General features: G+C 45.4%; 1 protein-coding gene across 7 annotated transcripts in view; it reads left to right on the top strand.

The window, feature by feature from the left end:
* agrn (agrin) overlaps positions 1-23,096 on the top strand; it is a 425,017-nt gene that overhangs the window by 331,982 nt on the left and 69,939 nt on the right. For 4 of the 7 annotated variants that reach the window (XM_069918355.1, XM_069918352.1, XM_069918354.1 and 1 more), the window contains 5 exons: positions 1,283-1,477; positions 4,874-5,074; positions 10,082-10,230; positions 13,908-14,013; positions 19,928-20,035. In XM_069918355.1, coding sequence (XP_069774456.1) covers positions 1,283-1,477; positions 4,874-5,074; positions 10,082-10,230; positions 13,908-14,013; positions 19,928-20,035 — 759 coding nt within the window. The remainder of the gene's footprint in view (positions 1-1,282; positions 1,478-4,873; positions 5,075-10,081; positions 10,231-13,907; positions 14,014-19,927; positions 20,036-23,096) is intronic. The other 3 variants (XM_069918353.1, XM_069918357.1, XM_069918358.1) reach the window with 1 other exon arrangement.

The raw sequence follows: 23,096 nt of genomic DNA, 5'->3' as shown, positions 1-23,096 counted from the left end.
TCTTCGATTTTTCTTTTGTATTAAGAGGAATCAAAAGTTCCCTCAATGCTGACAGTGCAGGTGGTGAAAACCTTGGGATTATTTAAAAAACAGATATTGTAATGAAAATCTACAGAGTTTTCTTGTACTTGGATTGATTTATGTCTTGCTTGTCATTAAATGGTTCTTGAGAACATGAAGTCATCTCATTAATGCTTTATAGCCAGGCTTCCAAATGGAACGGCTGATCCCATTAGTTGGTGCTGATCACCACCTGGAGGATTGGCTGAAGCACATAGTCGAGATACATTTAATGCTGGGCATGTGCAAGAGGGTAAACAGGGGAAGGGAAAAGCGAATCAAGTTAATGAACTGGAGTGTAGGTGGAGAATAAAACCTGAATGAGTTGTTTCCCTCATGTAGATTGCATGTAATTCCATGTAACATTGTCATCAGGACCTGATTGTGTTGGCACTGGATCTCCGTGGGTGATATTAGGTAGATTAAAAACCTGGCATATATAATCTCTGTAATGAAAGACCTGAAACATTGACTCACCAGTTCCACCCACAGATGTTGTCTGACCTGCATCTGTTGTTTTAAGGATGTTCTCCTGGTTGCTATAATAGTAAAGTCAAGTTTACTATTATCTGATTGTTCAAGTACAACCTGACGAAACAGCGTTCTCCAATCCTTGGTGCAAAGTGCACAGATTCACAACCAGACATAACACATCTACAGACAAGAATACAAGTATACATCGATGCAAATAAAAAAATAGATGTTGTTTCATGAATCGGAGAGTCTGGGAGGGTCAGTGTGAGCAGTTCCTTTGGTTGTTCAGCATTCTCACTGCCTGTGGAAAGAAGCTGTTCCTCAGTCTGGTGGTGTTGGCTCCGATACTCCTATATATTTTCCCCGACGGGAGCAGCTAAGAGATACTGTATGCAGGGTGGAAGGTGTCCTCAATTATTTTGCGCGACCTCTTTATACAACAATCCTGCTGGATCACATCATGGGAGGGGTGGGGGGGCAGCAACATTTCCCTTAATCAGTAGCCCCACCTCATTGAGTCCTTGCAGAACTGTGCCAAATCAGACTTCTAGCTGCATGGACAATCTTGGTGGCCAGAAGAATCCTGAATATTGAAAAGGAGGATCTGTGAAATATTGGAGTACCTGCTATCCATCTTTGTCCGGGAAACATTTGGGGAATTGTGGAACTCGATTTTCTGTCCCCCGATCCTCATGGAAAAGGTGTCATTTTGGTTTTCGAATGATCTCATCATTTGTTTTGCTTCCAGATCGTTGTGGAAACTGCCAGTTTGGGGCCATCTGCGAGGCAGAGACGGGGAAATGTGTTTGTTCCACAGAGTGCGTCAGCTCTCAGCAGCTGGTGTGCGGCACAGATGGTAACACGTACGAGAATGAGTGTGAGCTTCATGTTCAATCCTGCATCAAGCAAACAGATCTCCAAGTAGCAGGCCAGGGAGAATGCAGTAAGTCCCCTTGAACAGAAATGGTTGTATTTGACAGCAGAGTCATTAGGCTGGAAGTATCACTTAAGATGGGACATTAAGTCAAGCTCCAGCCTTGTGGGATGCTAATAATTTCAAGGCATTTCTCCATGTTGTTCTTGGAAATGTTCCTCCCTTCATCTACAGCAGCATGAAGCACCAGCCCCATAAAGTGTAGAGAGAGGTCCTACTGCCTCGACTCTCCCGAGTACTCATTCAAACTCTAAAATAGATTTCTGATTTTTTTATTATCAGAAAACATACATGACATCACATACAACCCTGAGATTCTTTTTCCTGCGGCCCAGGCAGAATTACTTATTGGCATTGCAAAATAAAACTGTACAGAACGTACACAAGTAAATAAACAAGTAAACAATCTATAAGGAAACTGACTGTCCAATACAGAGATTAAAAAATCAATAAAGTGGAAAAGTGAGTCCCTGATTGTTTGTTGTTGAGGAGTCTGATGGTGGAAGGGGACCAGCTGTTCCTGAACCTGCTGGTGCGAGTTTTGTGACACCGATACCTCTTCCTGATGGCATCAGCGAGAACAGAGTGGGTGCTGGGTGGTGTGGATCCTTGATGATTGCTGCTGCTCTCCAACAAGAGTGTTCTCTGTAGATGTTCTCAATGGTGGGGAAGGTTTTGCCTGTGATGCCCTGGGCTGTGTCCACTATCTTTTGAAGGACTTTATGCTCAGGGGTATCGGTGTCCCTGTCCCAGACCATAAAGCACACTTTCCACCACACCCTGTAGAAATAATCCGTCACATGAAGGGACACTTCATCATCTTGTGTACAACATGCCAGAAAGCTCCACAACCGGTTATGAGTTTGGTGTTTGTGCCCAGCAGATCACCCAGACTCTTGCACGTTATTCTTATTAATATCCTAGCACAACATTAATTAAATTCTTTAGATAATAAATGTAAATGGCAATATAGTAAATTTTCCAGTGCACTTGGAATGTTTCAGTGGTTCACAGGAACTGGGGCCCCAGTGAGTTTCAAGAGAGGGTGGGGACCGTGGCCCTTCTCAGCTGAAAGGGGATGCAGTGAGGGGACTGCTGTTGATTTGAAAGGGAGGGTGGGGACAAAGGTCTCAGTGAGTTTAAAGGGAGAGAGGCAACAATACCTGATGAGACCGCTGCCAAACCATGAGGTTCCTGAATAGCTGGATAGCAGATTATTGGAATTTTCCTGTAAATACAATTATTTAATTAAATTTGAAGGGTTTGTTTAAGTAGAGGGACTTCGACGTGCTGAAATTTTGGTTATTTTTATGTGTGAACTGTGCTGATTTGCCTGATCTTGCACTTTGAGCTGTAATTCCATCTGATGTTTGACAAATATGCTTTGTCCTTGATCCTTCATCCCAGTCACTGGGAGGTATTAGTACGTTCAGAAAAATGTTACTCAGTTATTATTGAAGTCTATAACATGCCACTGTGATTAAAGGGTTATTTAAATGAGGTAACTGTGTCATTAATCCACTAGGGCATAGTTTCTTGGACAGCTCAGGAATCAAATAAAGTTAAACACCGTTTTAGGTATTGTCTGCACCTTCTCCAGAAGGAGCACTGTCTCAGCCAATAGGGTGGAGAGGACCAAAGGAATGTTTTGGATCTGGATCTCGGTGGAATGCTGGCAATCCCAGTGTTTACAGTCTATCCGTAATCAAGGAACATTGGTGGGTCTGAAGTCATGTTTCAGCTAGTCTAAGGAAGGACAGTGAATTGAATTTGAATTAAATTCAATTGAATTGTTTATTATCATGTGCACAGAGAAACAGTGAAAAGCTTTGTTTTGCGTGATATCCAGGCACTCAACCTGTACAGTAACTAGTGCCACAATAAGACAAACGAGCAGTGTGTTGTGTTACAGTAAGTCAAAGAATGCTGCAAAGAACATCAGAAGTAGGAGCAGGAATCGGCCGTCGAACCTGTTCCACCATTCAATGTGATCATGGCTGATCTGGTCATAGGCTCATCTCCACAAACCTTCCTTTTTCCCATATCCTTTAATTCCTCTACTATGCAAAAATCTATCCATCCTTGTCTTGAATATATCCACTACTTCAGTAGGCAGTGAATTCCACAGATTCACCACTCTCTGGGAAAAGCCATTTCTCTCATCCTAAATTTACTGCCATGAATCTTGAGGCTATGTCCCCAAGTTCTAGTTTCCCCTACCAATACAAACATTACCGTCCTTGATCTTATCGATAACCTTCCATCATTTTATGTTTCTATAAGATCCCCTCTCATTCTTCTAAATTCCAGTGAGCACAGTCCTAGACGCCTCAATCTCTCCTCATAAGCCAACCCCCTCATTGCTGGAATCATCCTGGTAAACCTCCTCTGCACCGCCTCCAAAGCCAATGAATGTAAAGGGTATAGAGAAAAGTTTCATCAAATAGTGCAGAGGAAACATCTTTTACCCACGAGGAGTTCATTTAAGAGTCTGATAACATCAGGAACAAAACCGTCCTTGAATCTAGAAGTTTGTGCTTTCAACTTTGGAGGACACTAATAATTCAATACTTTCATAGTTACCATTTAAAGCTTCACATTGTCCATACAGTTAATTTGCTGTCTTGGCCTGTTGCTGACAGAGGATAATGCTCCCTTGATAGACTCCTGGATGACCCTCACAACAGTAGAATTATGTTGTGCCTCCCTGTAAAACCACATCTGTGTTTTATTTACTGTATTATGTATGAGATGTCTTCTTCACTCTGCCATCATCAGGAAAAAAGGTACAGGAGATTGAAGAGGAACACAGAGAGAGAAAGAGAGAGAGAGAGAGAGAAGAGAGCTTTGGTGTCTGGGTGAGGGGGACCAAATCTGTAAGCAAATTGATGGGAAAGTGGTTCAAGGGGGATTGGTGTAAAAAAATGGGTGGTTGATTGGTCAGGACAGCTTCTTCCCTGCTGCCATCAGATTCCTGAATGAACAATGAACCAAAAACACTGCCTTACTTTGACTTTCTGTGCACTATTTTAAGGTGGTTTATATAAATATTTTCACTGTGATGCTGCCACAAAACAACAGGACAATAAATTTTGATTCTGGATGTCTGGCTGGATTGCTTGCAAATCAAACTTTCCCACTACAAATTGGGATATGTGACAATAAACCAACTTGCAATGTCTCAAGGAGTGCAGAAATCAGATGGGCTGAATGGCCTATTTGCCTTAAATGCAATGTAAAGAAATCTCTGGTGGTAGTTCACACTGCAATGCCCTGAGAATATCAAGGCACCTTTAAGATTGCATTAATGGGAAGTACCGTCCCTTGGGATAAAAGGTTCTGATGTGGCAGTCTCTCTGCCCAGTTCCCATCTGTCTCTCACCTTCTTGCTCTTCCTTTTCTCAGAGAAATGTGGCTCATCCATTTGCCTGTTTGGGGCAACGTGCGATGCTGATCGGTGTGTGTGTCCCCAGTGTGAGATCCAAGTCATCTCGTCAGTTTGTGGAAGTGATGGTGTCACCTACCTGCACCTCTGTGACTTGCAGTCTGCTTCCTGTCAGCAGAAAAGGAAAATCGAGATTGTTAAAGAGGGTCCGTGCGATGACGGTAGGTTGGAGGGGCGTCACGATCTATATACCTGCCAGGAATGAAGCATGAAAGCCGGCAGACGCTGTGATTGTAGTAAAAACACAGAGATGCTGGAGGAACTCAGCAGGTCTCGCAGCGTCCACAGGAGGTAAAGATATAACCAACTTTTCTGGCCTGATCTCTGGGGGGAAAAGAATGATTGATGTTGCATATTGATTAATATCTGGCTTGAGTTAAACCTCCCCTTCCCTCCCCCTCCCACCCCTGCCGCTCCTTCCCCATCACCTTCCTCCAATCCTGCCTCTCCCTCCCTGTCTCTTTTTGCACAGATGATAAATTCTCACCTCTACCCTTACTGTATCCAGTTAACAGTGTTTATAGACTGGGCCCCTCCCCCAGCCGGGACGGTCTGTATTCTGTGACGTTCTGAGATTTCTGCTTCTAGCTCATTCTGCTTATTCCTTGAAGAAGGGTTCAGGCCCGAAACGCCAGTGATGTATCTTGGTTTGTAAAGGACGCTGAAAAGACCAGCCAAGTTCCTTCAGCGTTTCAGTGTGCTTTTACTACAGTCACAGTGTCTGCAGACTTTTGTGTTTCACGATGTTCCAAGCCAAAACCCTGGTTATTCTTTCTCTCACACTGCTGCTGCTCTCGCTGCTAAATTCTTCCAGAAGGTTATTTATTTGCTCTAAGTTCCTGAGTGGTCTTAGAGAGAGAGAGAGAGATGGAGAGAGTTTACTGCTTCTGTGTGAGCTTTGGTATCTGGGTGAGGGGGACTGAGTCTGTCAGCAAATTCTTGGCAACGTGGGGAGAAGACAGAGGTTCATGGAGGATTGGTATAAAAAAAATTGAGTGTTTGATGGTCAGCACAGATTCGATGGTGAAGGGCCTGTTTCAGCGCTGCATCTCTCTCTGACTCGCGGATGAATCCAGTGCTGTCTGTAAGGAGTTCTCCCCATGTCTGCGTGGGTTTCCTCTGGGCGCTCCCAATTTCCTCCCACCCTCCAAAAAATGTTTGGGGATCATAGATTAATTGGTATATTTGGGGGGCACGGGCTTGTGGTCCAAAAGGGCCTGTTATCGCGCTGTACGCCCAAATGAAATAAAATTAAATGTGAGTGTGCCTTCATAAAGCAAAGGAGAGATAGCCATGTCCAGTGTAATGTAATTGACCATGTTGTAAACCCATTCAGATATACTGAATCTTAATGTTCCAGGCGGAAGGAACATTCTTAGGGAATTGTTTTGACAGTTTTATTGGTTTTACACCCTCTTTGGAAAGTATTTGAAAGTGACAGGACTTCATTGCAGCAGGGAATTATCTGATGAGCTGATCAGATTTATTCGGCCTCATCTCTGTGAGTCCCTGCATTCCCAGTCACAGAGGGAGGGGCAGAAGTGATGAACAATTGCCCTCTGCTCTCTGTTAATGCGTTTGATCAAACTGCAGAGCACTGGAGATCCTTTCCAATTGGCTTGGAGTGGGTGAATCCTGGAATCTAAGATCGTTCTGTGACCTTTTTTATCACCTGGACCTTTGGGGGGCTGGACGTTGTCCCCCAACCACATTCTACCAGGTCTGGGCTCAGTCATCCAGCAGAGACTGTGAATATATTTCAAGAGATTTATTGCAATTTCTGTCAAGAAACTAATAGATTGGTGTCAAGAAACTAATAGACTGAGCACAGGAAGTCGAGCACAAAAAAACATTGATCAACCATGCATTAAACACAGAAACGCTCAAATGTCCTAATTCACTGCTCTTTCCAAGTTGTATAATCTCTTCTACTTTGTAATACTCACGAACCAGTAAGCCTATGATTAACAGAGTGCTGTGAAATTCTTAGCCATGGCTACATAGCAAGTGGGAGCTGTCTGGTATCCTCACAGTTAAATGAACAGTAAGAGTTTGTATCTACTCAGTGACTCCACAAATCACCTCCACGATAATTACAAATGAAATAACACGAGGAATACAGATTAAATTTAAACTGAAGTGTCTGCATTAGATTGTTTGTGTTGTGAAGGGTTGGAGAAGATTCAAAGTTTGAAGGTAAACTCTTGTGTTAAACCTGTCCTGGTCAAGTATTGTGTGGCAAAAGCAAAGGGTTTTCAATTGTCCATTGTTATTCAATGAAGAGTGTTGGCCATTGAATCAAAGTGCATTGATTTTTCAAGTCTAGAATGAAATCCCAATGTTTGCACGAGGAGAACCTGTGCATGATAAATACAGAGTTGTTTGGGTTGATTGAATAATGAGTAATCCACAAAGACAATATGATCCTATTCACAATGTGTTAATATTTAATGAACACACAGCCTTGCTTCACGCCATTGTTAATGGAGAAGTGTTCTCGCACCAACCCTCTTTTCAATCTTCTTCAGCATGATGCTGAACCAAGCCATGAAAGACCCCAACAATGAAGACGCTGTTTACATCCGGTACCGCACGGATGGCAGTCTCTTCAATCTGAGGCGCCTGCAAGCTCACACCAAGACACAAGAGAAACTTGTCTGTGAACTACTCTTTGCAGACGATGCCACTTTAGTTGCCCATTCAGAGCCAGCTCTTCAGCGCTTGACGTCCTGCTTTGCGGAAACTGCCAAAGTGTTTGGCCTGGAAGTCAGCCTGAAGAAAACTGAGGTCCTCCATCAGCCAGCTCCCCACCATGACTACCAGCCCCCCCACATCTCCATCGGGCACACAAAACTCAAAACGGTCAACCAGTTTACCTATCTCGGCTGCACCATATCATCAGATGCAAGGATCGACAATGAGATAGACAACAGACTCGCCAAGGCAAATAGCGCCTTTGGAAGACTACACAAAAGAGTCTGGAAAAACAACCAACTGAAAAACCTCACAAAGATAAGCGTATACAGAGCCGTTGTCATACCCACACTCCTGTTCGGCTCCGAATCATGGGTCCTCTACCGGCATCACCTACGGCTCCTAGAACGCTTCCACCAGCGTTGTCTCCGCTCCATCCTCAACATCCATTGGAGCGCTTTCATCCCTAACATCGAAGTACTCGAGATGGCAGAGGTCGACAGCATCGAGTCCACGCTGCTGAAGATCCAGCTGCGCTGGGTGGGTCACGTCTCCAGAATGGAGGACCATCGCCTTCCCAAGATCGTGTTATATGGCGAGCTCTCCACTGGCCACCGTGACAGAGGTGCACCAAAGAAGAGGTACAAGGACTGCCTAAAGAAATCTCTTGGTGCCTGCCACATTGACCACCGCCAGTGGGCTGATATCGCCTCAAACCGTGCATCTTGGCGCCTCACAGTTTGGCGGGCAGCAACCTCCTTTGAAGAAGACCGCAGAGCCCACCTCACTGACAAAAGGCAAAGGAGGAAAAACCCAACACCCAACCCCAACCAACCATTTTTCCCCTGCAGCCGCTGCAACCGTGTCTGCCTGTCCCGCATCGGACTTGTCAGCCACAAACGAGCTTGCAGCTGACGTGGACTTTTACCCCCTCCATAAATCTTCGTCCGCAAAGCCAAGCCAAAGAAAAAAAATATATATATATTTAATGAACACAAGTTCTAACTGAGGATCGAGAGCATTGATTCATTAATTCCAAGCATGGCTCAATGCCTGGTGGTGAAATTAAGTTGTCAGCGGAGGTAAGGCCAATGCAATGAGTTTAGAAACTTCGGCCAGGTCGCAGAACGAGGAGGGCTGGTCACAGGGTCCACTTGACATTAAGAGCATGAAGGTGTGGGGACTTCACAAGCCAATTGCTCATTTATGAACTGTCCAATTGATACTTGATTCTATCAGTCTCGTAAAGGAGTGACTTTCCATTTTTATTGCCACATGGTACTGCTGTTGACATACTTCTCAAATTCAGTTCATACATGGCCATAATTCAAAGCAAAACCTTCTGCAACTGACGTTTATTCATAATATACCTCAGCGCTCATCGTCTCTATTGATCCACTGGAGTCGGAGGTGGACAGATATTCTTGTAAAGCAAAATAAAAACTTCAGATGCTATAAATCTGAAATGTAAAAAGAAAAATGCTCAACAATGAGGCAACATCAGTGAAGAGAGAAATAGCTAACAATTCGGTCAACGGCCTTTCATCATAATATACCGTTTATACCAGCATATACAACAATTCAAAACTTAAAAAACTGTCGCCTCAAAATCAGGTCATCTTATTCGCCGGGTCTGAAATCCGCCTCTTGACAGTGGTGTCTCAGTAACACTGCCATCTTCTCCATCACTCTCCGTATCCTATCTCCATCCCACTGGCTCTGACTGAAGTGTCCCGGTCAGGACTTCAGTGGCAACAGTGAAAAGAATGCGAGAATGCGTGTGCATTGAAGGGGCAAACCTGCACGTGTGTCCAAAGAAGTCTCACCGCTCCCCACCAGAGTCCATCCACCCAGTCCAACTGTCGTTGACTCTGTATACGCTTCAAATGGCCTGTTACAGCATTGGTTTATTTTAAAATATGCTAATAAAATTAAAACCTTTACAGGGTCATTTGGTATTAAAATGTTGTGTGTGACAGTATCACTCCACTGGTCAGTGCTAGACTTTGAGGGGGTTGTCCTATACAAAGGGTATAGCTCGAAGCCTCCATTTAGGTGGAAAATCTGGGGGTGGTCCCATTCACGTCATCAGAAATACGGTATTTCTGAAGGGAGCATTGACTTAGAACAGGAACTTATTTCTTTCTCCACAGATGCTGGCTTTCTCTTCACCATGCCCCCTTCCCCCCCCCCCCCCACCCCCATCTTCTCTGCAACTTAGAACAGGGTTGCCTTTTCATTTTCCCAGTTCTGATGAAAGGTCCTTCACCTGAGACATTAACTCCCTTCAGATGCTGAGAGTTTCCAGTATTTCCCATTTTGTGTTTGGATTAACAGCACCTGCAGTTTGTGGCGCCAGTTTTAAGCGTGACCTCAGGCGAGCCCTGCTTGGTGGGTGGGGCTATAATTGCCCCGTTAGTGTCCGAACCAGTATTCCCATCTCAATCCCGTTCCTCTTTGTCTCCTTCTTGCAGCAGAATGTGGGTCGGGAGGGTCTGGCTCAGGTGACAATAATGAGTGTGAGCAGGAGAAATGCCGAAAATACGGAGGGATGTGGGATGAAGACTCAGAAGATGGACCGTGCGATTGTGGAATCTCGTGCCAAGGTGTCCCTTTGTCTCCTGTGAGTAATCACCTTCTGTTTGTGCTGGCCTGCTACAAGCATCTCCGTAAATTAAGGCAAAACCTGGTGTGAAACTGATTTGTTTCTCCTTGCTCTTTGTAAAAACAAATACAAACTGATGATTGATGATGATTCATTGCCGTGTTCCTGTGCTTATAAATTATAGCTACTGCCTGTAAAATAATCCTTCAGGCTACACTGCTTTAGAAATCAAAGAAAAGGTTTGTGTTTAAAATGTTTTTGATTTGGCCAAAGCCGTTCTCCTATTAACAAAGGAAGGATTACTCTTCATTGAACTTCCTCAGTTTAGTGACGTGCTGATCAGAAATGTTTCTCTGGCTGGGTGTGAGGGGAGATGAGAGCTCAGGCCTAGTTATACCACTAGTTCATCTTCTCAATAAGGAGTGAGAGAAGGACTCTTACTTGTGTACAGTAGTGATTTTTATTTTAAATTCTCTCTGTATTGTACAGCCAGTTCTTTATTTGTTTACATGTGTACATGGAGTACAGGTTTTATTTGCACGACCAGTAAATGGTAATTCTGCCTGGCCCGCAGGAAAAAAGAATCTCAGGGTTGTATGTGATGGCGCTTATGTACTCTGACAATAAACCTGAAATCTAAATCTAATTTAAATCTAAACACAAAAGTCTGATTGTAGTAAAAACACACAGAAATGCTGGAGGAACTCAACCGTTAATTTCTGACACCTTCCTGTACTTTGCTTATTCCTCAAGGAAGGACACGGGTCAGAACCGTCGGTAATATATCTTTAACTCCTCTGGATCCTGCGGGACCGGCTGAGCTCCTCCAGCATCTCTGTGCGTTTATCATCAATAAATCTGCAGATGAATAGATTTTTTTTAGCCAGAGGGAGGGAGGTGAGGATCTGGAACTTGCTCCCTCTGGAGTGATAAAGTAATAAGTTTATTGTCATATATACACATTCAATGTACAGATGAACCAACATTCCTGCTTGCTGCAGCCACATATGAGAAAATTATAATAGTAAAACTTAAGAACATAAATGCACAATAGATATTGACTATTGACAACGATCCTCATGCAAGAAAAATACATGATCATTTGGACACTCTTTTTGTGCAGGTTGGGTTGGAAAGTATTTAAGCTGGATAAGGAGGTCAGCATGGACAAAATGGGCCGAATGGCATGCTTCTGAGCTCGATAACTCTGGGCTTGAGAGAGAGAGAGAGAGAACAAAGTGGTGCTGGGATCAGCCAGACTAGTGTGACTGAGATGGTGACTGAAGTAAAATGGGGAGGCTTTTCTGAGACAGGAGCAGAAATTAATTCTGAGTAAATAAACATGTTGTTGCTAACCTAGTTTCTACTTTGAGCTCTGCTGAGACTGGAGATATTAATGACGAACAGCAGCAGTGTGTTACTCTTATTTAAATTGACTTCTGCTGAATTTGTTTCCCTTCAGTAAATCTTCTCTTTATTAATGGCCCCTTGTCGGCATCCTCCCGAGGTTCTCTGCAGTGGTCAGTCCTGCAGCTCCCATGATTTGATTATTATTAAGCACTTCCTGTGCAGACTGTAGTAACGCTCCCCCTCCCCCCCTCCCTCACCTCTGACCGATGAGCTTGTCCAGTCCAGGAATTGCATCGTGTCCCCCGTCCCACCCCTTCACGGTGTCGTCAGTCCAACTGGTCTGATCCACCACTATTCCACCCTCCCCAGGGAAGCGGCGCAACTGGTGAAGACCCTCCCGCAGTGCGGCTGGGCACTCCAACATCAGGATACATTTCTTGAGACAGTAATGATTTGTTAGATGAGTTCAACAGAGGAGAGGACCACATGCCCATCTGCCTGGATCTCACAGCATGTATAATTGGGCAGCCGATTGCCTGAAATAGAGTTGAGAGGTCAAATGTTAATTGATTCAAGATTTTTTTTAAATTATCATGTAATAAAACAGGTGTAACCTTACATGAATTGGATTAGATAAAGATCTGCCAACAGCAGAAATTGCCCGGTGTCCCTTACAGTCAGAGAAAGAGAAGCAAAAGAGAGCCCCCCACCCCCAGAGTCACAGAGCGTCCATGGATTCATCTCCAGCCTTCTCTCAAGCTGCACAGACTTCAGTCCAAACCATCGGCAACCTGAGCTTCAGATCAAAACTTCCGACACAATCAGGAAGCCTTCAACACCCAAGCCCCCTTGGGACTCCCCCTCCCAACCTTGGCACCTCTCGCATCCTGGTTATGATACCTGGTACCCTTCAGTCCACAGCCTGGTGTGAATCCTTTGACCGCAGGTCACCAACAGCCTGCAGCCTGTGTGGGTTCCTCATCTCGAGCCAGGCCACTGGGGCCGGGACTGTTTTTCTTGCGCGATAGAAGCACAATTCGATTGGAATTTTAATTGAAGAGTCAGGGTCCGGGGAACACACTGTCATCTGTGGGTCTGAAGAATTCCTAACCTCAGGAACTTTGATGAAGGAGATGCTGCAGGGGCTCATCATGGAAGATTGGATGTTGGGTTGGCTTATCCAGAGCAGGAGACGGAAGCAGACACTCAACTGAGGTTGATCAAATCAGGAGGGGCTGGGATAGCGATAACAATTGAAGGTTGCTTCCCTGAGCTCTGGGTTCGGAAGTCAGGATTAGCAGGGTTTGGTGCAGCGCTGTCTGGAGTCCTTCTGCTTTTGGAACGGGCCGAGTCCGGTGGCAAACCCCCTTCTATCAACAGAAGAAGGGGGGGTCTCATGAGCAGCAATGGTGAGCAAAGAGGTTCCTTTTTTCAACATTTTTAAATTATGAATAGTTTATTTTTTAAATTAAAAATACTAGTGACTGGATTAGAAGGGAGGGAAGGGAAAACTTCCCACCCAGGGTTGATGCTGGTATTTTCTACATTAAGGAAAGTGGAGTCAGACACAACTGTTACATTTAATCAGTCCGTGGATGTGCATTTGAGCTGGCCCCAGTGTTAGAAGATGGGATCAGGAAAGGGAGCTGCTACCAACACTGGCAAAAATGGGCCGAATGGCCTTCCGTGTTGGTGTTGACTAGGATTCACTTGTTGATAAGTGCACACGGGGCACGTCCCGCGTGGCTTCAGCGCGTCCATGGGGATTAATTCCATCTCGACTACAAGGTGGAGGTCTGAGCAGGTGCAAGGATCAAGACCCCTTTGGGGGTATTTTAATGACGGAGTTCATGAGCTATTAGTAGAGGTCAGAGATAGGTCACTTGTCCCTGGGCTCAGAGGCACTGTGTGCAGATGTCAAGTTACAAAATAAGAGGAGAATAGTTTTTTTTAAACTTAGTTCCTGGTCAGAATTGGAGAGGGTGTTAGATGATTCTGGATGGTCGCGTTCATAAGATAAAAAATAAGAACTAGAGTAGGCCACTCAGCCCATCGAACCTGCTCTGTCCTGGCTGATTTGGCCATGGTTTCAGCTCTATCAATTCTTCGTTCCTCTATTTTAATAAAATCTCTTTATTTGAGTCTTAAGTACGTTTAATGAGGCAGTTCGCTGTTTAGCACATTGCCGTTTGTGAGACAAACAGGCATCCTTTTCCTCCTGCAGTTTGTTCCCATTCAGTGTTTTGTTCTTAAAAAGCACTGAGACTGATGAGATGTCAGTTACCCAATGTGGTGATGAGTATTTTCCTTTAAAAATCTACTGCTTTTCTCCTCTCTCTTTCTAGGTCTGTGGGTCAGATGGGGTAACCTACGACAATGAGTGTGGTCTGAAGTTGATGCGATGTATGATTCAAAAGGACCTGCACATTATTATGCTCAGTCCCTGCAAAAGTAAGTTCTTCATCTGTGCTCCGTGCTCGAGTGCACAAACATATTCGCACACACCAATACACACGCGCAAATACGCATGCACTCACACGTGCACAAACATGCACCCATGCACACACTCATGCAAACACACGTACAAGTAAATACATGCGCGCGCCTACACAAATGTGCACACACACGAGAAACACAGGAAATGCCAGTGTTGGAACATGAACAAACAGTGAGCTGCTGGAGGGACTCAGTGAGTCAGACAGTGTGTACGGAGAGAAATGGACAGTTGGGTAGGGAACTCTTTATTGCAATTTGTAAAAGGAATCCAACCCAAAACACTGACTGAGCATTTCTCTCCATGGATGCTGCCTGACCCACTGAGTCCCTAAAGCTCTGATTGCATGCAGACATGCACTCACACTCTCACCAATCTGCCATATTTTAATTAACCTTCAATCACATCAAACTTTATACCATTCTATTAAAATCCTTCCTGATCTCTACTCATGTTCATTTGCAATGCTGCACAATAATGCAGTGACAGTTGATAAGTAATTTAACATGCTAATAATCACCAGAGACGAATCCTAGTGTGCTCCAGTCATTATCTGTCCAGTAAAGCCCTTTGTCCATGTAACGTGGCCATCTGTTACCACGGAGTCACAATCTGCTCACCACCCTTTCATTTCTACCATTCCAGCCAACATCCACAGGGCGGCACGGTCAGCGTAGCAGGTAGTGCAACGCTGTAACAGTGCCAGCAACCCAGGTTCGAATCCCCCACTGTCTGCAAGGAGTTTGCATGCTCTCCCCATGGCCACATGGGTTTCCTCCAGGTGCTCTGGCTTCTTCCCTCATTCCAAGACGTATGTGGTTTATATGTTAATTGGTCACGTGCCTGTATTTGGGTGGCACAGGCCAATTACTATACTGTATCTCTAAATTAAATAAAAAATTTAGCTGAAGCTGATCCTTGAGCTTCCTACTGGGACACATCTGTGCTACCTCTTGCAAATACACCTTTTCACCAGTATATTTTTGTGTATCAAATGAAGTTGTCAGTGTCCTTGTAGGTGTCCTTGTGTGGTGAAATGCATCCATGCAGATGTTCCATCCTGTGTGTGTGGGTCCAGAGTAACTACATTAGGACAATAAGTCACAAGATTGAAAGGAGCCCATTTAAAACAGAGATATGGAGGAATTTGATGTGAATGAAGGGATTAGTGTATGAGGAACGTTTGTCGGCTCTTGGACTGTGCTCCTTGGAGTTCAGAAGAATGAAGGGGAAACTTTGTAGAAGCATTTCTACTGGATAGAGTAGATGTGGAAAAGTTGTTTCCCATGGTTGGGGAATCTAGGACAAGAGGGCACAACTTTAGGATTGAAGGGTGCCCATTTAAAACCGATCCAGAGAGATTTCTTTAACCTCTGAAATTTGGGCATTGGGTGTATTTAAGGCAGAGATTAATAGGTATCTGAATAGTCAGGGTATCAAAGGTTGTGGGAAGAGTGGGGCTGAGTGGGAGAATGGATCAGCTCATGATGGAATGGCAGAGCAGAATTGATGGGCTGAACAGCCTCTTTCTGCTCCTTTAACTTATGGTCATTTGTCATCAGAACTTCCATTGTAATGGTCCCTTGAGAAGATGTTAAACTTCCAGTCAGAGAGAGGAATAATATTAACATTTACCACCTTGTCAAACTCTGTGGCAAACTTGAGTCCTCGACACTTTCTTAATTTTCTTCGCTCTGACAGGGATGATCTCAGCAGGTGAGGTGGGAGAAAGTGGTTGGTGAACTGAGACTAAAATGGGGAGATGTCACCTATATCCAGGGGTGGTGGAAGCTGGGGAGAGGCAGAGGGGAGAGGGGGCTGGACAGAAAGCGGGAAAGGTGGAGTGTGTGGTGGTGGGGGGAGGGGTAAGGAACATTAGAGAGAAAAGTAAGGAGCATCTGCCAAAGTGATGATCATGTTTTCAGATCCAGGATCCCCGAGTGCTGGGACGTCCTCAACAAAGAACTACACCTCTTAGCAGTTCGGCATGGTTGAACACCTCCCTTAGAACACAGAACAGCACAGAAAACAGGCCTTTTGGCCCTTCTAGTCTGTGCCGAACTATCCTCACTGACCTGCACCCAGTCTGTAGCCCTCCATACCTCTCCCATCCATTTTTTCTTAAATGTTAAAATTGAGCCCGCTTTAAGCTGACAGCTTGTTCCACACACCCACCACTCTCTGAGTGGAGTCAGAAACCACTGCGCCATTGTTGGCATAGCGGTTAGTGCAACGCCATTGCAGCGCCAGTGAACAGGGTACGAATCCCACACTGTCTGTAAGGAGTTTGTAAGTTCTCCCCATGTCTGTGTGGGTTTCCTCCGGGTGCTCCCACTCTTCAAAAACGTACTGGGTGTATTTGGGCTCATGGGCTGGAAGGGCCTGTTACCAGGCTGTAGGTCTAAATGACATGTAAGTCCAGGTTGACGTTGTCATCTAGGTTTTCCTTTTAGCTCTCCACACGCTGCTGGTGCTACAGTGAGGACATTGCTGGCATAATGAAGACCCAGTACTAGAAAACATATGGAAAAACAACTGCTTGATTTATTGAGTTGTTAAAAGGTTTGGTGTTTGAGGGGATGCCAATTGTGACACCCTCTTTATACCAATTAATTATTTGAGTAAATTAGCGAAATATCAGATGTGAAACAAAAGAGAAAAAATGAGTTCAAAATCAATTTTAACATCAACATTTGGACGTTTGCCTCCTCAGTTCAGTTTCACCTACTGTAAAATTATGGATGCAGCACAGGAGGCTACTCAGCCCAAATGGTTTGTGCTAGCTCTTTGTCAGTGTTAGTTTCACTTGCCCGACCACTTCTCTGCAACCCTGCAAGCATTTCCTCACTGGATGTTATCCAAAACCTGCCTCCATGTCTGCAAGCAGTGCATTCCCGATTCAACTACAATCGGTGAAGAAAGGGTTTTCTCCACATTGCTCTTACTTCTCAACTCCATGATCTTGCACTCAGCCTCTCTGCCAAAACAGGAGCAGATTCCCACCGTCCACTCTGGCCAGACCTCCCTCCTTGTTTCTCTCCGATCTGCCCTCAGCTTCTCCATAGAAAACAGTCCCACTCTCCAATGTAACTCCAGGGCCTCATTCCTGGAGCCACTCTCATAAACCTCTCCAGAAATGAAGCAACCAGAACCAAACACAATACTCCACCTGAGACTGCACCAGTGTATATGAACCTTCTGCATGAATTTCTGGCTTTTATACTCTATTGATAAATATTGTATATGCCTTATTAATCATTTTTACAACCTGGCCAGACATAATACATAGTACAGAATTAGGCCATTTGGCCCATCGAGTCCATTCCACCATTCAGATCATGGCAGAAGTATTTTTCCCTTTCAACCCCATTCTCCTGCCTTCTCCCCACAACTTTTGACACCCTTACTAATGAAGAACCTATCAACCTCCACTATAAATCCCAATGACATCCTCCACAGGGACAGCCAGCCTTGTTACTGAGGTAGGCAGGCCTGAATTATAAGAAGATGCTGGATAGGCTGAGAGGCCGAGGGGTCCCTTCCAGAGGTTTATAAAATCAAGAGGGGCGTCAAAGTGGGAAATAGTCATCGTCTTTTTCCCACACTTTAGGGGGATCGAAAACTGGAAGGCATTGAGTCGAGTTGAGAGAGGAAAGATTTAAAAGGGATCTGAATGGACATATTTTTCATGTCCATCCTCCCCGAGCCTCCTGGCGAGCAGGGAGAAACCTGGAAGAGGACCCCACCGGGTAGGAGAACACACCAGCCGACCAGCAAGGGATCCGTACCAGGTTGTGGGCTGCTGGAGACTGGCTTGTGGGAACCAGGGATCAGGACTAGGATCCATGAGGATGTTGATGGCTCCCGAAGGGCCGAAGATGGAGACTCAGGAGCTTGGGGTTTGGGGTCACGGCTGGAACAGACGGAGGCCGTGCAGCTGCAGAGGTTACTGGGGCGCAGGAGAGGGTGGCACGGAGGAGGTGGCAGGATCCACAGACACTGCTGCTCTTTCTCGATTGGAGGGGGGTGGGGACTCTGGTCTAGTGGCCCCTCTGTGTGTGAGCTTACACAGGAAATATGTTTTATGATCAGTATTTGTGTACACGGCATAACGCGGAACCTTGAGTGTTGGAAGACATGGCCTGCGATCTGCTCCTGTGAGTTGGCAGCGGGATCTGTGGGTGGAAAGCACAGCTTGTTAATTGCCTGCCTTTGCTTCAGTCAGCCTGTGGCAGGCAGCTGGTTTGGAATGTGGTTCTGGATCCAGATGCAGTGTGGGCTGCAGATGACTAGGATCAAATGCTGTTCTTCGCAAGTTGTTTTTACATGCTTAGAAATAAATAAAATTGCCTGTCTCAACCGAAGCCCAGAGTTGAAAACGGTGCAAACTCTGAGCAAGTCCTCAAAATAATTCTTCCAGTGAATACATTAAATAAACAGGGGGAAGTGTTATTTACAGAGTTTCTTTAACAGCGTAGTGCTGGCCAATAACAGTTTAGACGGCAGTCTCTTAAACAGCAACGTTGATTTTGAATGAAAGAACTACGACATCTACCAATAAATACGAGATAACTTCTCCAGAAAAAAAATCAGTGAGAAGAGAATAATTACATATAAATAATGTGCATTCAATGTGTAGAAGGACCTACCAAGGTTAATTGATAGGAAATTACTTCATCAACTGCATTTTGGCTGGTTAAAGCATTCCCAGCACATAACGCACCTTGTGTACTCTGCCAGAATGTCAGATTGTCTATTTCACAAGAGAGTTTTCTTTACCACTAATAATACAACTGTGTGTTCAGTGTGAGCATGAGGGAATGCACCACAGGCATTTCTTCTACAAGATGCTTGCAATTAACACATTTCTGCATCAAACATTTACCGGCATTTGTGCGTCTGTTAGGAAATGTGAAGCATGAAGTTGGAACCTACTTCCTCTCCTTCCCACTCCTCACCCCACAGTCCCCTCCCACACTCTCCTCCTGCCCTCTACTCCCCTCGACCCCTCCCACTCCCTTCACCCCAACTCCTCTCCCCCACTCCCCTCCCCCCACCCTCCTCACTCCACTCCCCTCCTCCTACTCAGCCATGATCTGAAAAATGGCGGTGCTGCCTACTCCAGCACCCACTGTCTATTGTCCCTTCCTCCCATTACCCTCCCTTCCACCCCTGTCTCTGTCCTCCCTCTCACTCCCCTCCCTCTTGCCTTCCCTCTTACTTCCTTCCACTCCTCACCCCCGTTCCTTTCTCCCACTCCCCTCCTATTTCCTTCCACTCCTCACCCCTCACTCCTTTCTCCCACTCCCCTCCCTCCCAATCCCCTGCACTCCTCCCTCCCACTCCCTTCACTGCCTCTCTCCTCCCTTCCACACCTCCCTCCCACTCCACACCCTCCTACTCATCACCCCCACTCCTCCCTCTCCATCCAGCAACCTCTGGTTTTCCTCCTCTCCCCTGCGGCTCCCTGCTCTCCATATCCCTTCCCCAAGCCCAAGGCTCCCTCCAGAACGCAAAACAGAATTGTGAGGGTCGACAGAAAGAATATTTTTTTCTGGGATGGTGTTATCTAAGACAAAGATGTGAATATGCAAGGTTGAGGAGTAGAAGGGGATTCTTTATTCATCCAGGCAGTGATTGCAGTCTGCAGTGAGCTGCCTGAAGCAATGGGGAGTCCTCATGGTGTTTATAATGCATAGAAGGTGTGGACTTATGCAGGTCAACAGGATTAGCATAGGTGGGTGTGATGGTTAGCAGGACCTGCTGGGCTGAAGGGCCTGTTTCTGTACTGTGTGATATAACTCCATTCTTCCATTTCTGCCAGACCTGTGTGCAACACGTATTCATTCGGACCTGCTTTCCTTCTTGCAGATGCCAGCCCCTCGTCGGTTCCAGAGTTGCATTGCAGCAGATCGGTCTACGGGTGTTGCCGTGACAATGTTACGGCTGCTCAGGGAGTCGGCTTTGCAGGATGTCCAAGTAAGTCGGTTTCTTTTGTTAAAACAACTGGATTTTGTACCAACCAGATGACCTCAGATGGCACAAAAGGATACTGTTGAGGCTGTGGTTCAAAGATATCGGTCCAAACCCCACCCCCCCTCACTCCGATTCACAATCCACAACAATCTCTCATTGAAGCACCTTGAAGCAAAGAAGCCATATTGTTTTATGGTGGCTTCCTATTACGGTTCACACCCAAATGTTAAAGCCTTAAAATGTGTGAAGCCCATTCTCAGGGGCTTCAGTGAGGTTGAGAGAGAGGGAGGGGCAGTTGAACTTGAAATCTGGATCATTGTCACTGTCAGAGATGAAATAAGGCAGGAAATTTTGGGGTGACCACATCAGTTTTTGAGTTGTCATGGTCAGTATAGGAACAGGCCCTTCTGCCCATCAAATCTGTGCCAACCATTATCCACCCAATTACACCAATCCCACATTAATCCCATCTTCTTTTGTTCTCCCCACATTCCCATCAACACCCCCCCCCACCCCCCACAGGGGGGTGGGTCAATTTACAGTGGGCCATTAACCTACCAAGCTGTACATCTTTGGGATGTGGAAGGAAACCATAGCACCTGGAGGAAGCCCACACAGTCACAGATAAAGTGCGCAAACTCCACCCTGACAGCGCGAGAGGTCAGGATTGAACCTGGTTCTTGGGTGCTGTAAGGAGCCAAGAATTTTGGCAGCCAGGAGCCCAGCTTGCTCTGATGAAGAGGTTGAACAAGACCAAAGAGAATCACAGTTTCCCATCAGCTACTCAGTGGCTGGTGGACAGGACTGTCAGACTCCAAGGCTGAGCCACATGGGGTCCGCTGACCTCAGATAACTCTCAGCTTGTGGTGTAACTAACCATCTCCTCCTCCCTCCTCTAACCCAAGCATCTATCCCTCTTAAGATCTGCTGATAATCTCACGCCCATGACAAGGCCCTACCTTGGCAGAGCTAATGGTTCCATTCTTTCTTCTTTAACGCAGGACTGTGATGATTGGGATTTTTAACCCCTTTGTCTACAAACTCAATGAAGCCTCTGTTATCTATTCTGATTACTCTGTGAGGAAGGGGCTCAGGGTCAAACATTGGCAATGTATCTTTGTCTCCTATGGACACCAAAAGACTGGCACTCAGTGTGTTTTTACTGTAATCACAGCGTCTGCCTACTCTTGATTTTCACCCTTTTCACTATCTGTACTGTCAAGGGATTACCACACAAAAGATCACCTGTAATCCTACTGAGAAGTTTCTCACAATCGCAATATCCTGAATTCCTCCTGAACATTGGCTGTTCCAAATAAGAGTGGAAAGTGTGTTCTTGGTGGATTGTTTCTGGTGTGTAGGGTTCCAGTAAGGTTTGGAAACAATAAAGAATTAGGGCTTCATCATTCAGTAAGATTATTGGTAGTCAGCTTTTCAGCCAGCACCCTGATTTATATTTTCCTTATCCAAAAATCCGTCAGACTGCAACCTTGAATGTGAATGTGTTGAATGATCGAGCGTGCACAGTCTCCCGAAGATCCAGAAACTAGGAATAAGGAAGTTCTTCCTCCTCTTGATCTGCATGGCTGACCCCTCACCGTGAGACTTGACCCCCAGGTTCTGCACTCTCCAAAGCAAAATCACAGTTCGCGTAATGCTTTCTCAGTGCCAGCGATCGGGATCGGGGTTCAAATCCCGTCCTGTCTGTAAGGAGTTTGTACGTTCTGCCCGTGTCAGCGTGGGTTTTCCCTGAGGACTTTGGTTTTCTCCAAAATGTACATGGGGTTGTAGTTCAATTGGGTGTAATTGCATGGCATGGGCTTGTGGGTCAGAAGGGCCTGTTACTGGGCTGTATATCTAAATTTAAATTTTAAATTGCTCATCCACATCATTAATCCCCTCCAGAACTGCAATGTAGAAATGACCACTCAAGCTCCAATGAACATTGACTGATGTTCCTTCTCCCTTTACCCCACTATGATTGGCCATCCATGGTGAATCGGCTACATGCTGCCTTCTTCAGGTCAAAACAATACTCCAGAGCAGTGGTTCTCTTTTTCTTTCCACTCACATACCACCTTAAGTAATCTCTATGCCATAACATTCAGGGTTGTAGATTATTTGGGGTATTTGGGTCACAGGCTCGTGGGCTGGAAGGGCCTGTTACCATGCTGTATGTCTAAATTAAAAATAAAATGATATGCCTTGAGGAAGGGCTCAGGCCTGAAGTGCCAGTGATCTGTCTTTACCTGGTATAGACGCTGCAAGACCTGCTGAGTTCCTCCAGCATTTCATGGTTTTTACTGACGATATCGTATATACAATTCTTGTGCAGTAGTCATGTTGTTCTGACCAATGTTTTGGGACAAATTTGAGGGGGGAAGGTCGACTTTTAAATTGGTCATATTTTTTACTGTGGTAAGTACCTGTGCTTTTCCAAGGCATCGGGAGTTCAGATGGCTGGAACCGGGGTGGTAAGTCCACGTTCCGGGTGTCGGGAGCTTGGATGGGAGTCTAGGAGAGAGTCTAAGTCTGGCTGGTCAGGTGGGTGGGCTGCTGACACGAGGGTTCATGGTTGGGGCGTTGGGAGCTCGAATGGGTGGGCAGTCAGGATGTCAGGGGCTCTGGGCGGATGACCAAGGCAAGGGTTCGCAGTTGGGGTAATGGGGGCTTGGATGAGCAAGTGGTCAGGGCCACAAATCGGGGGGGGGGGGGGTCAACTTTTACACAGGTCAGACAGAACACAAGCGACAAAAAAGGGTAAGTAGTCGACTTTTACATGGGAGGGACTGCACAGTGATGGTGCACCCACTCATTCCAAATGCTTTAACTGGTTTTGTTGGAGTGTTTACTTCAAGTGGAATGTATGTGTGTGGTAAATTACAAGGTACCTTCAAAAAATGTTGACCATTATTTACCAATCGGCAAGTTTCCCCAACTGATTTCTCAATCTGTTTCTACTTATTCCAGCTATGTATTTAAAATCACTCCACTCTCTTGTATTGGTGGTGTTTACTTTTTCCCCAACTTTCTGAAGTTTTTATGGTTAAAAATGTAATCTTAA

Source organism: Narcine bancroftii, chromosome 2, assembly GCF_036971445.1.
Source record: "Narcine bancroftii isolate sNarBan1 chromosome 2, sNarBan1.hap1, whole genome shotgun sequence".
NCBI classification, from domain to species: Eukaryota; Metazoa; Chordata; class Chondrichthyes; order Torpediniformes; family Narcinidae; genus Narcine; species Narcine bancroftii.
The sequence above is the reverse complement of the archived record's forward strand: the minus strand, read 5'-3'. Positions and strand labels throughout refer to the sequence as shown.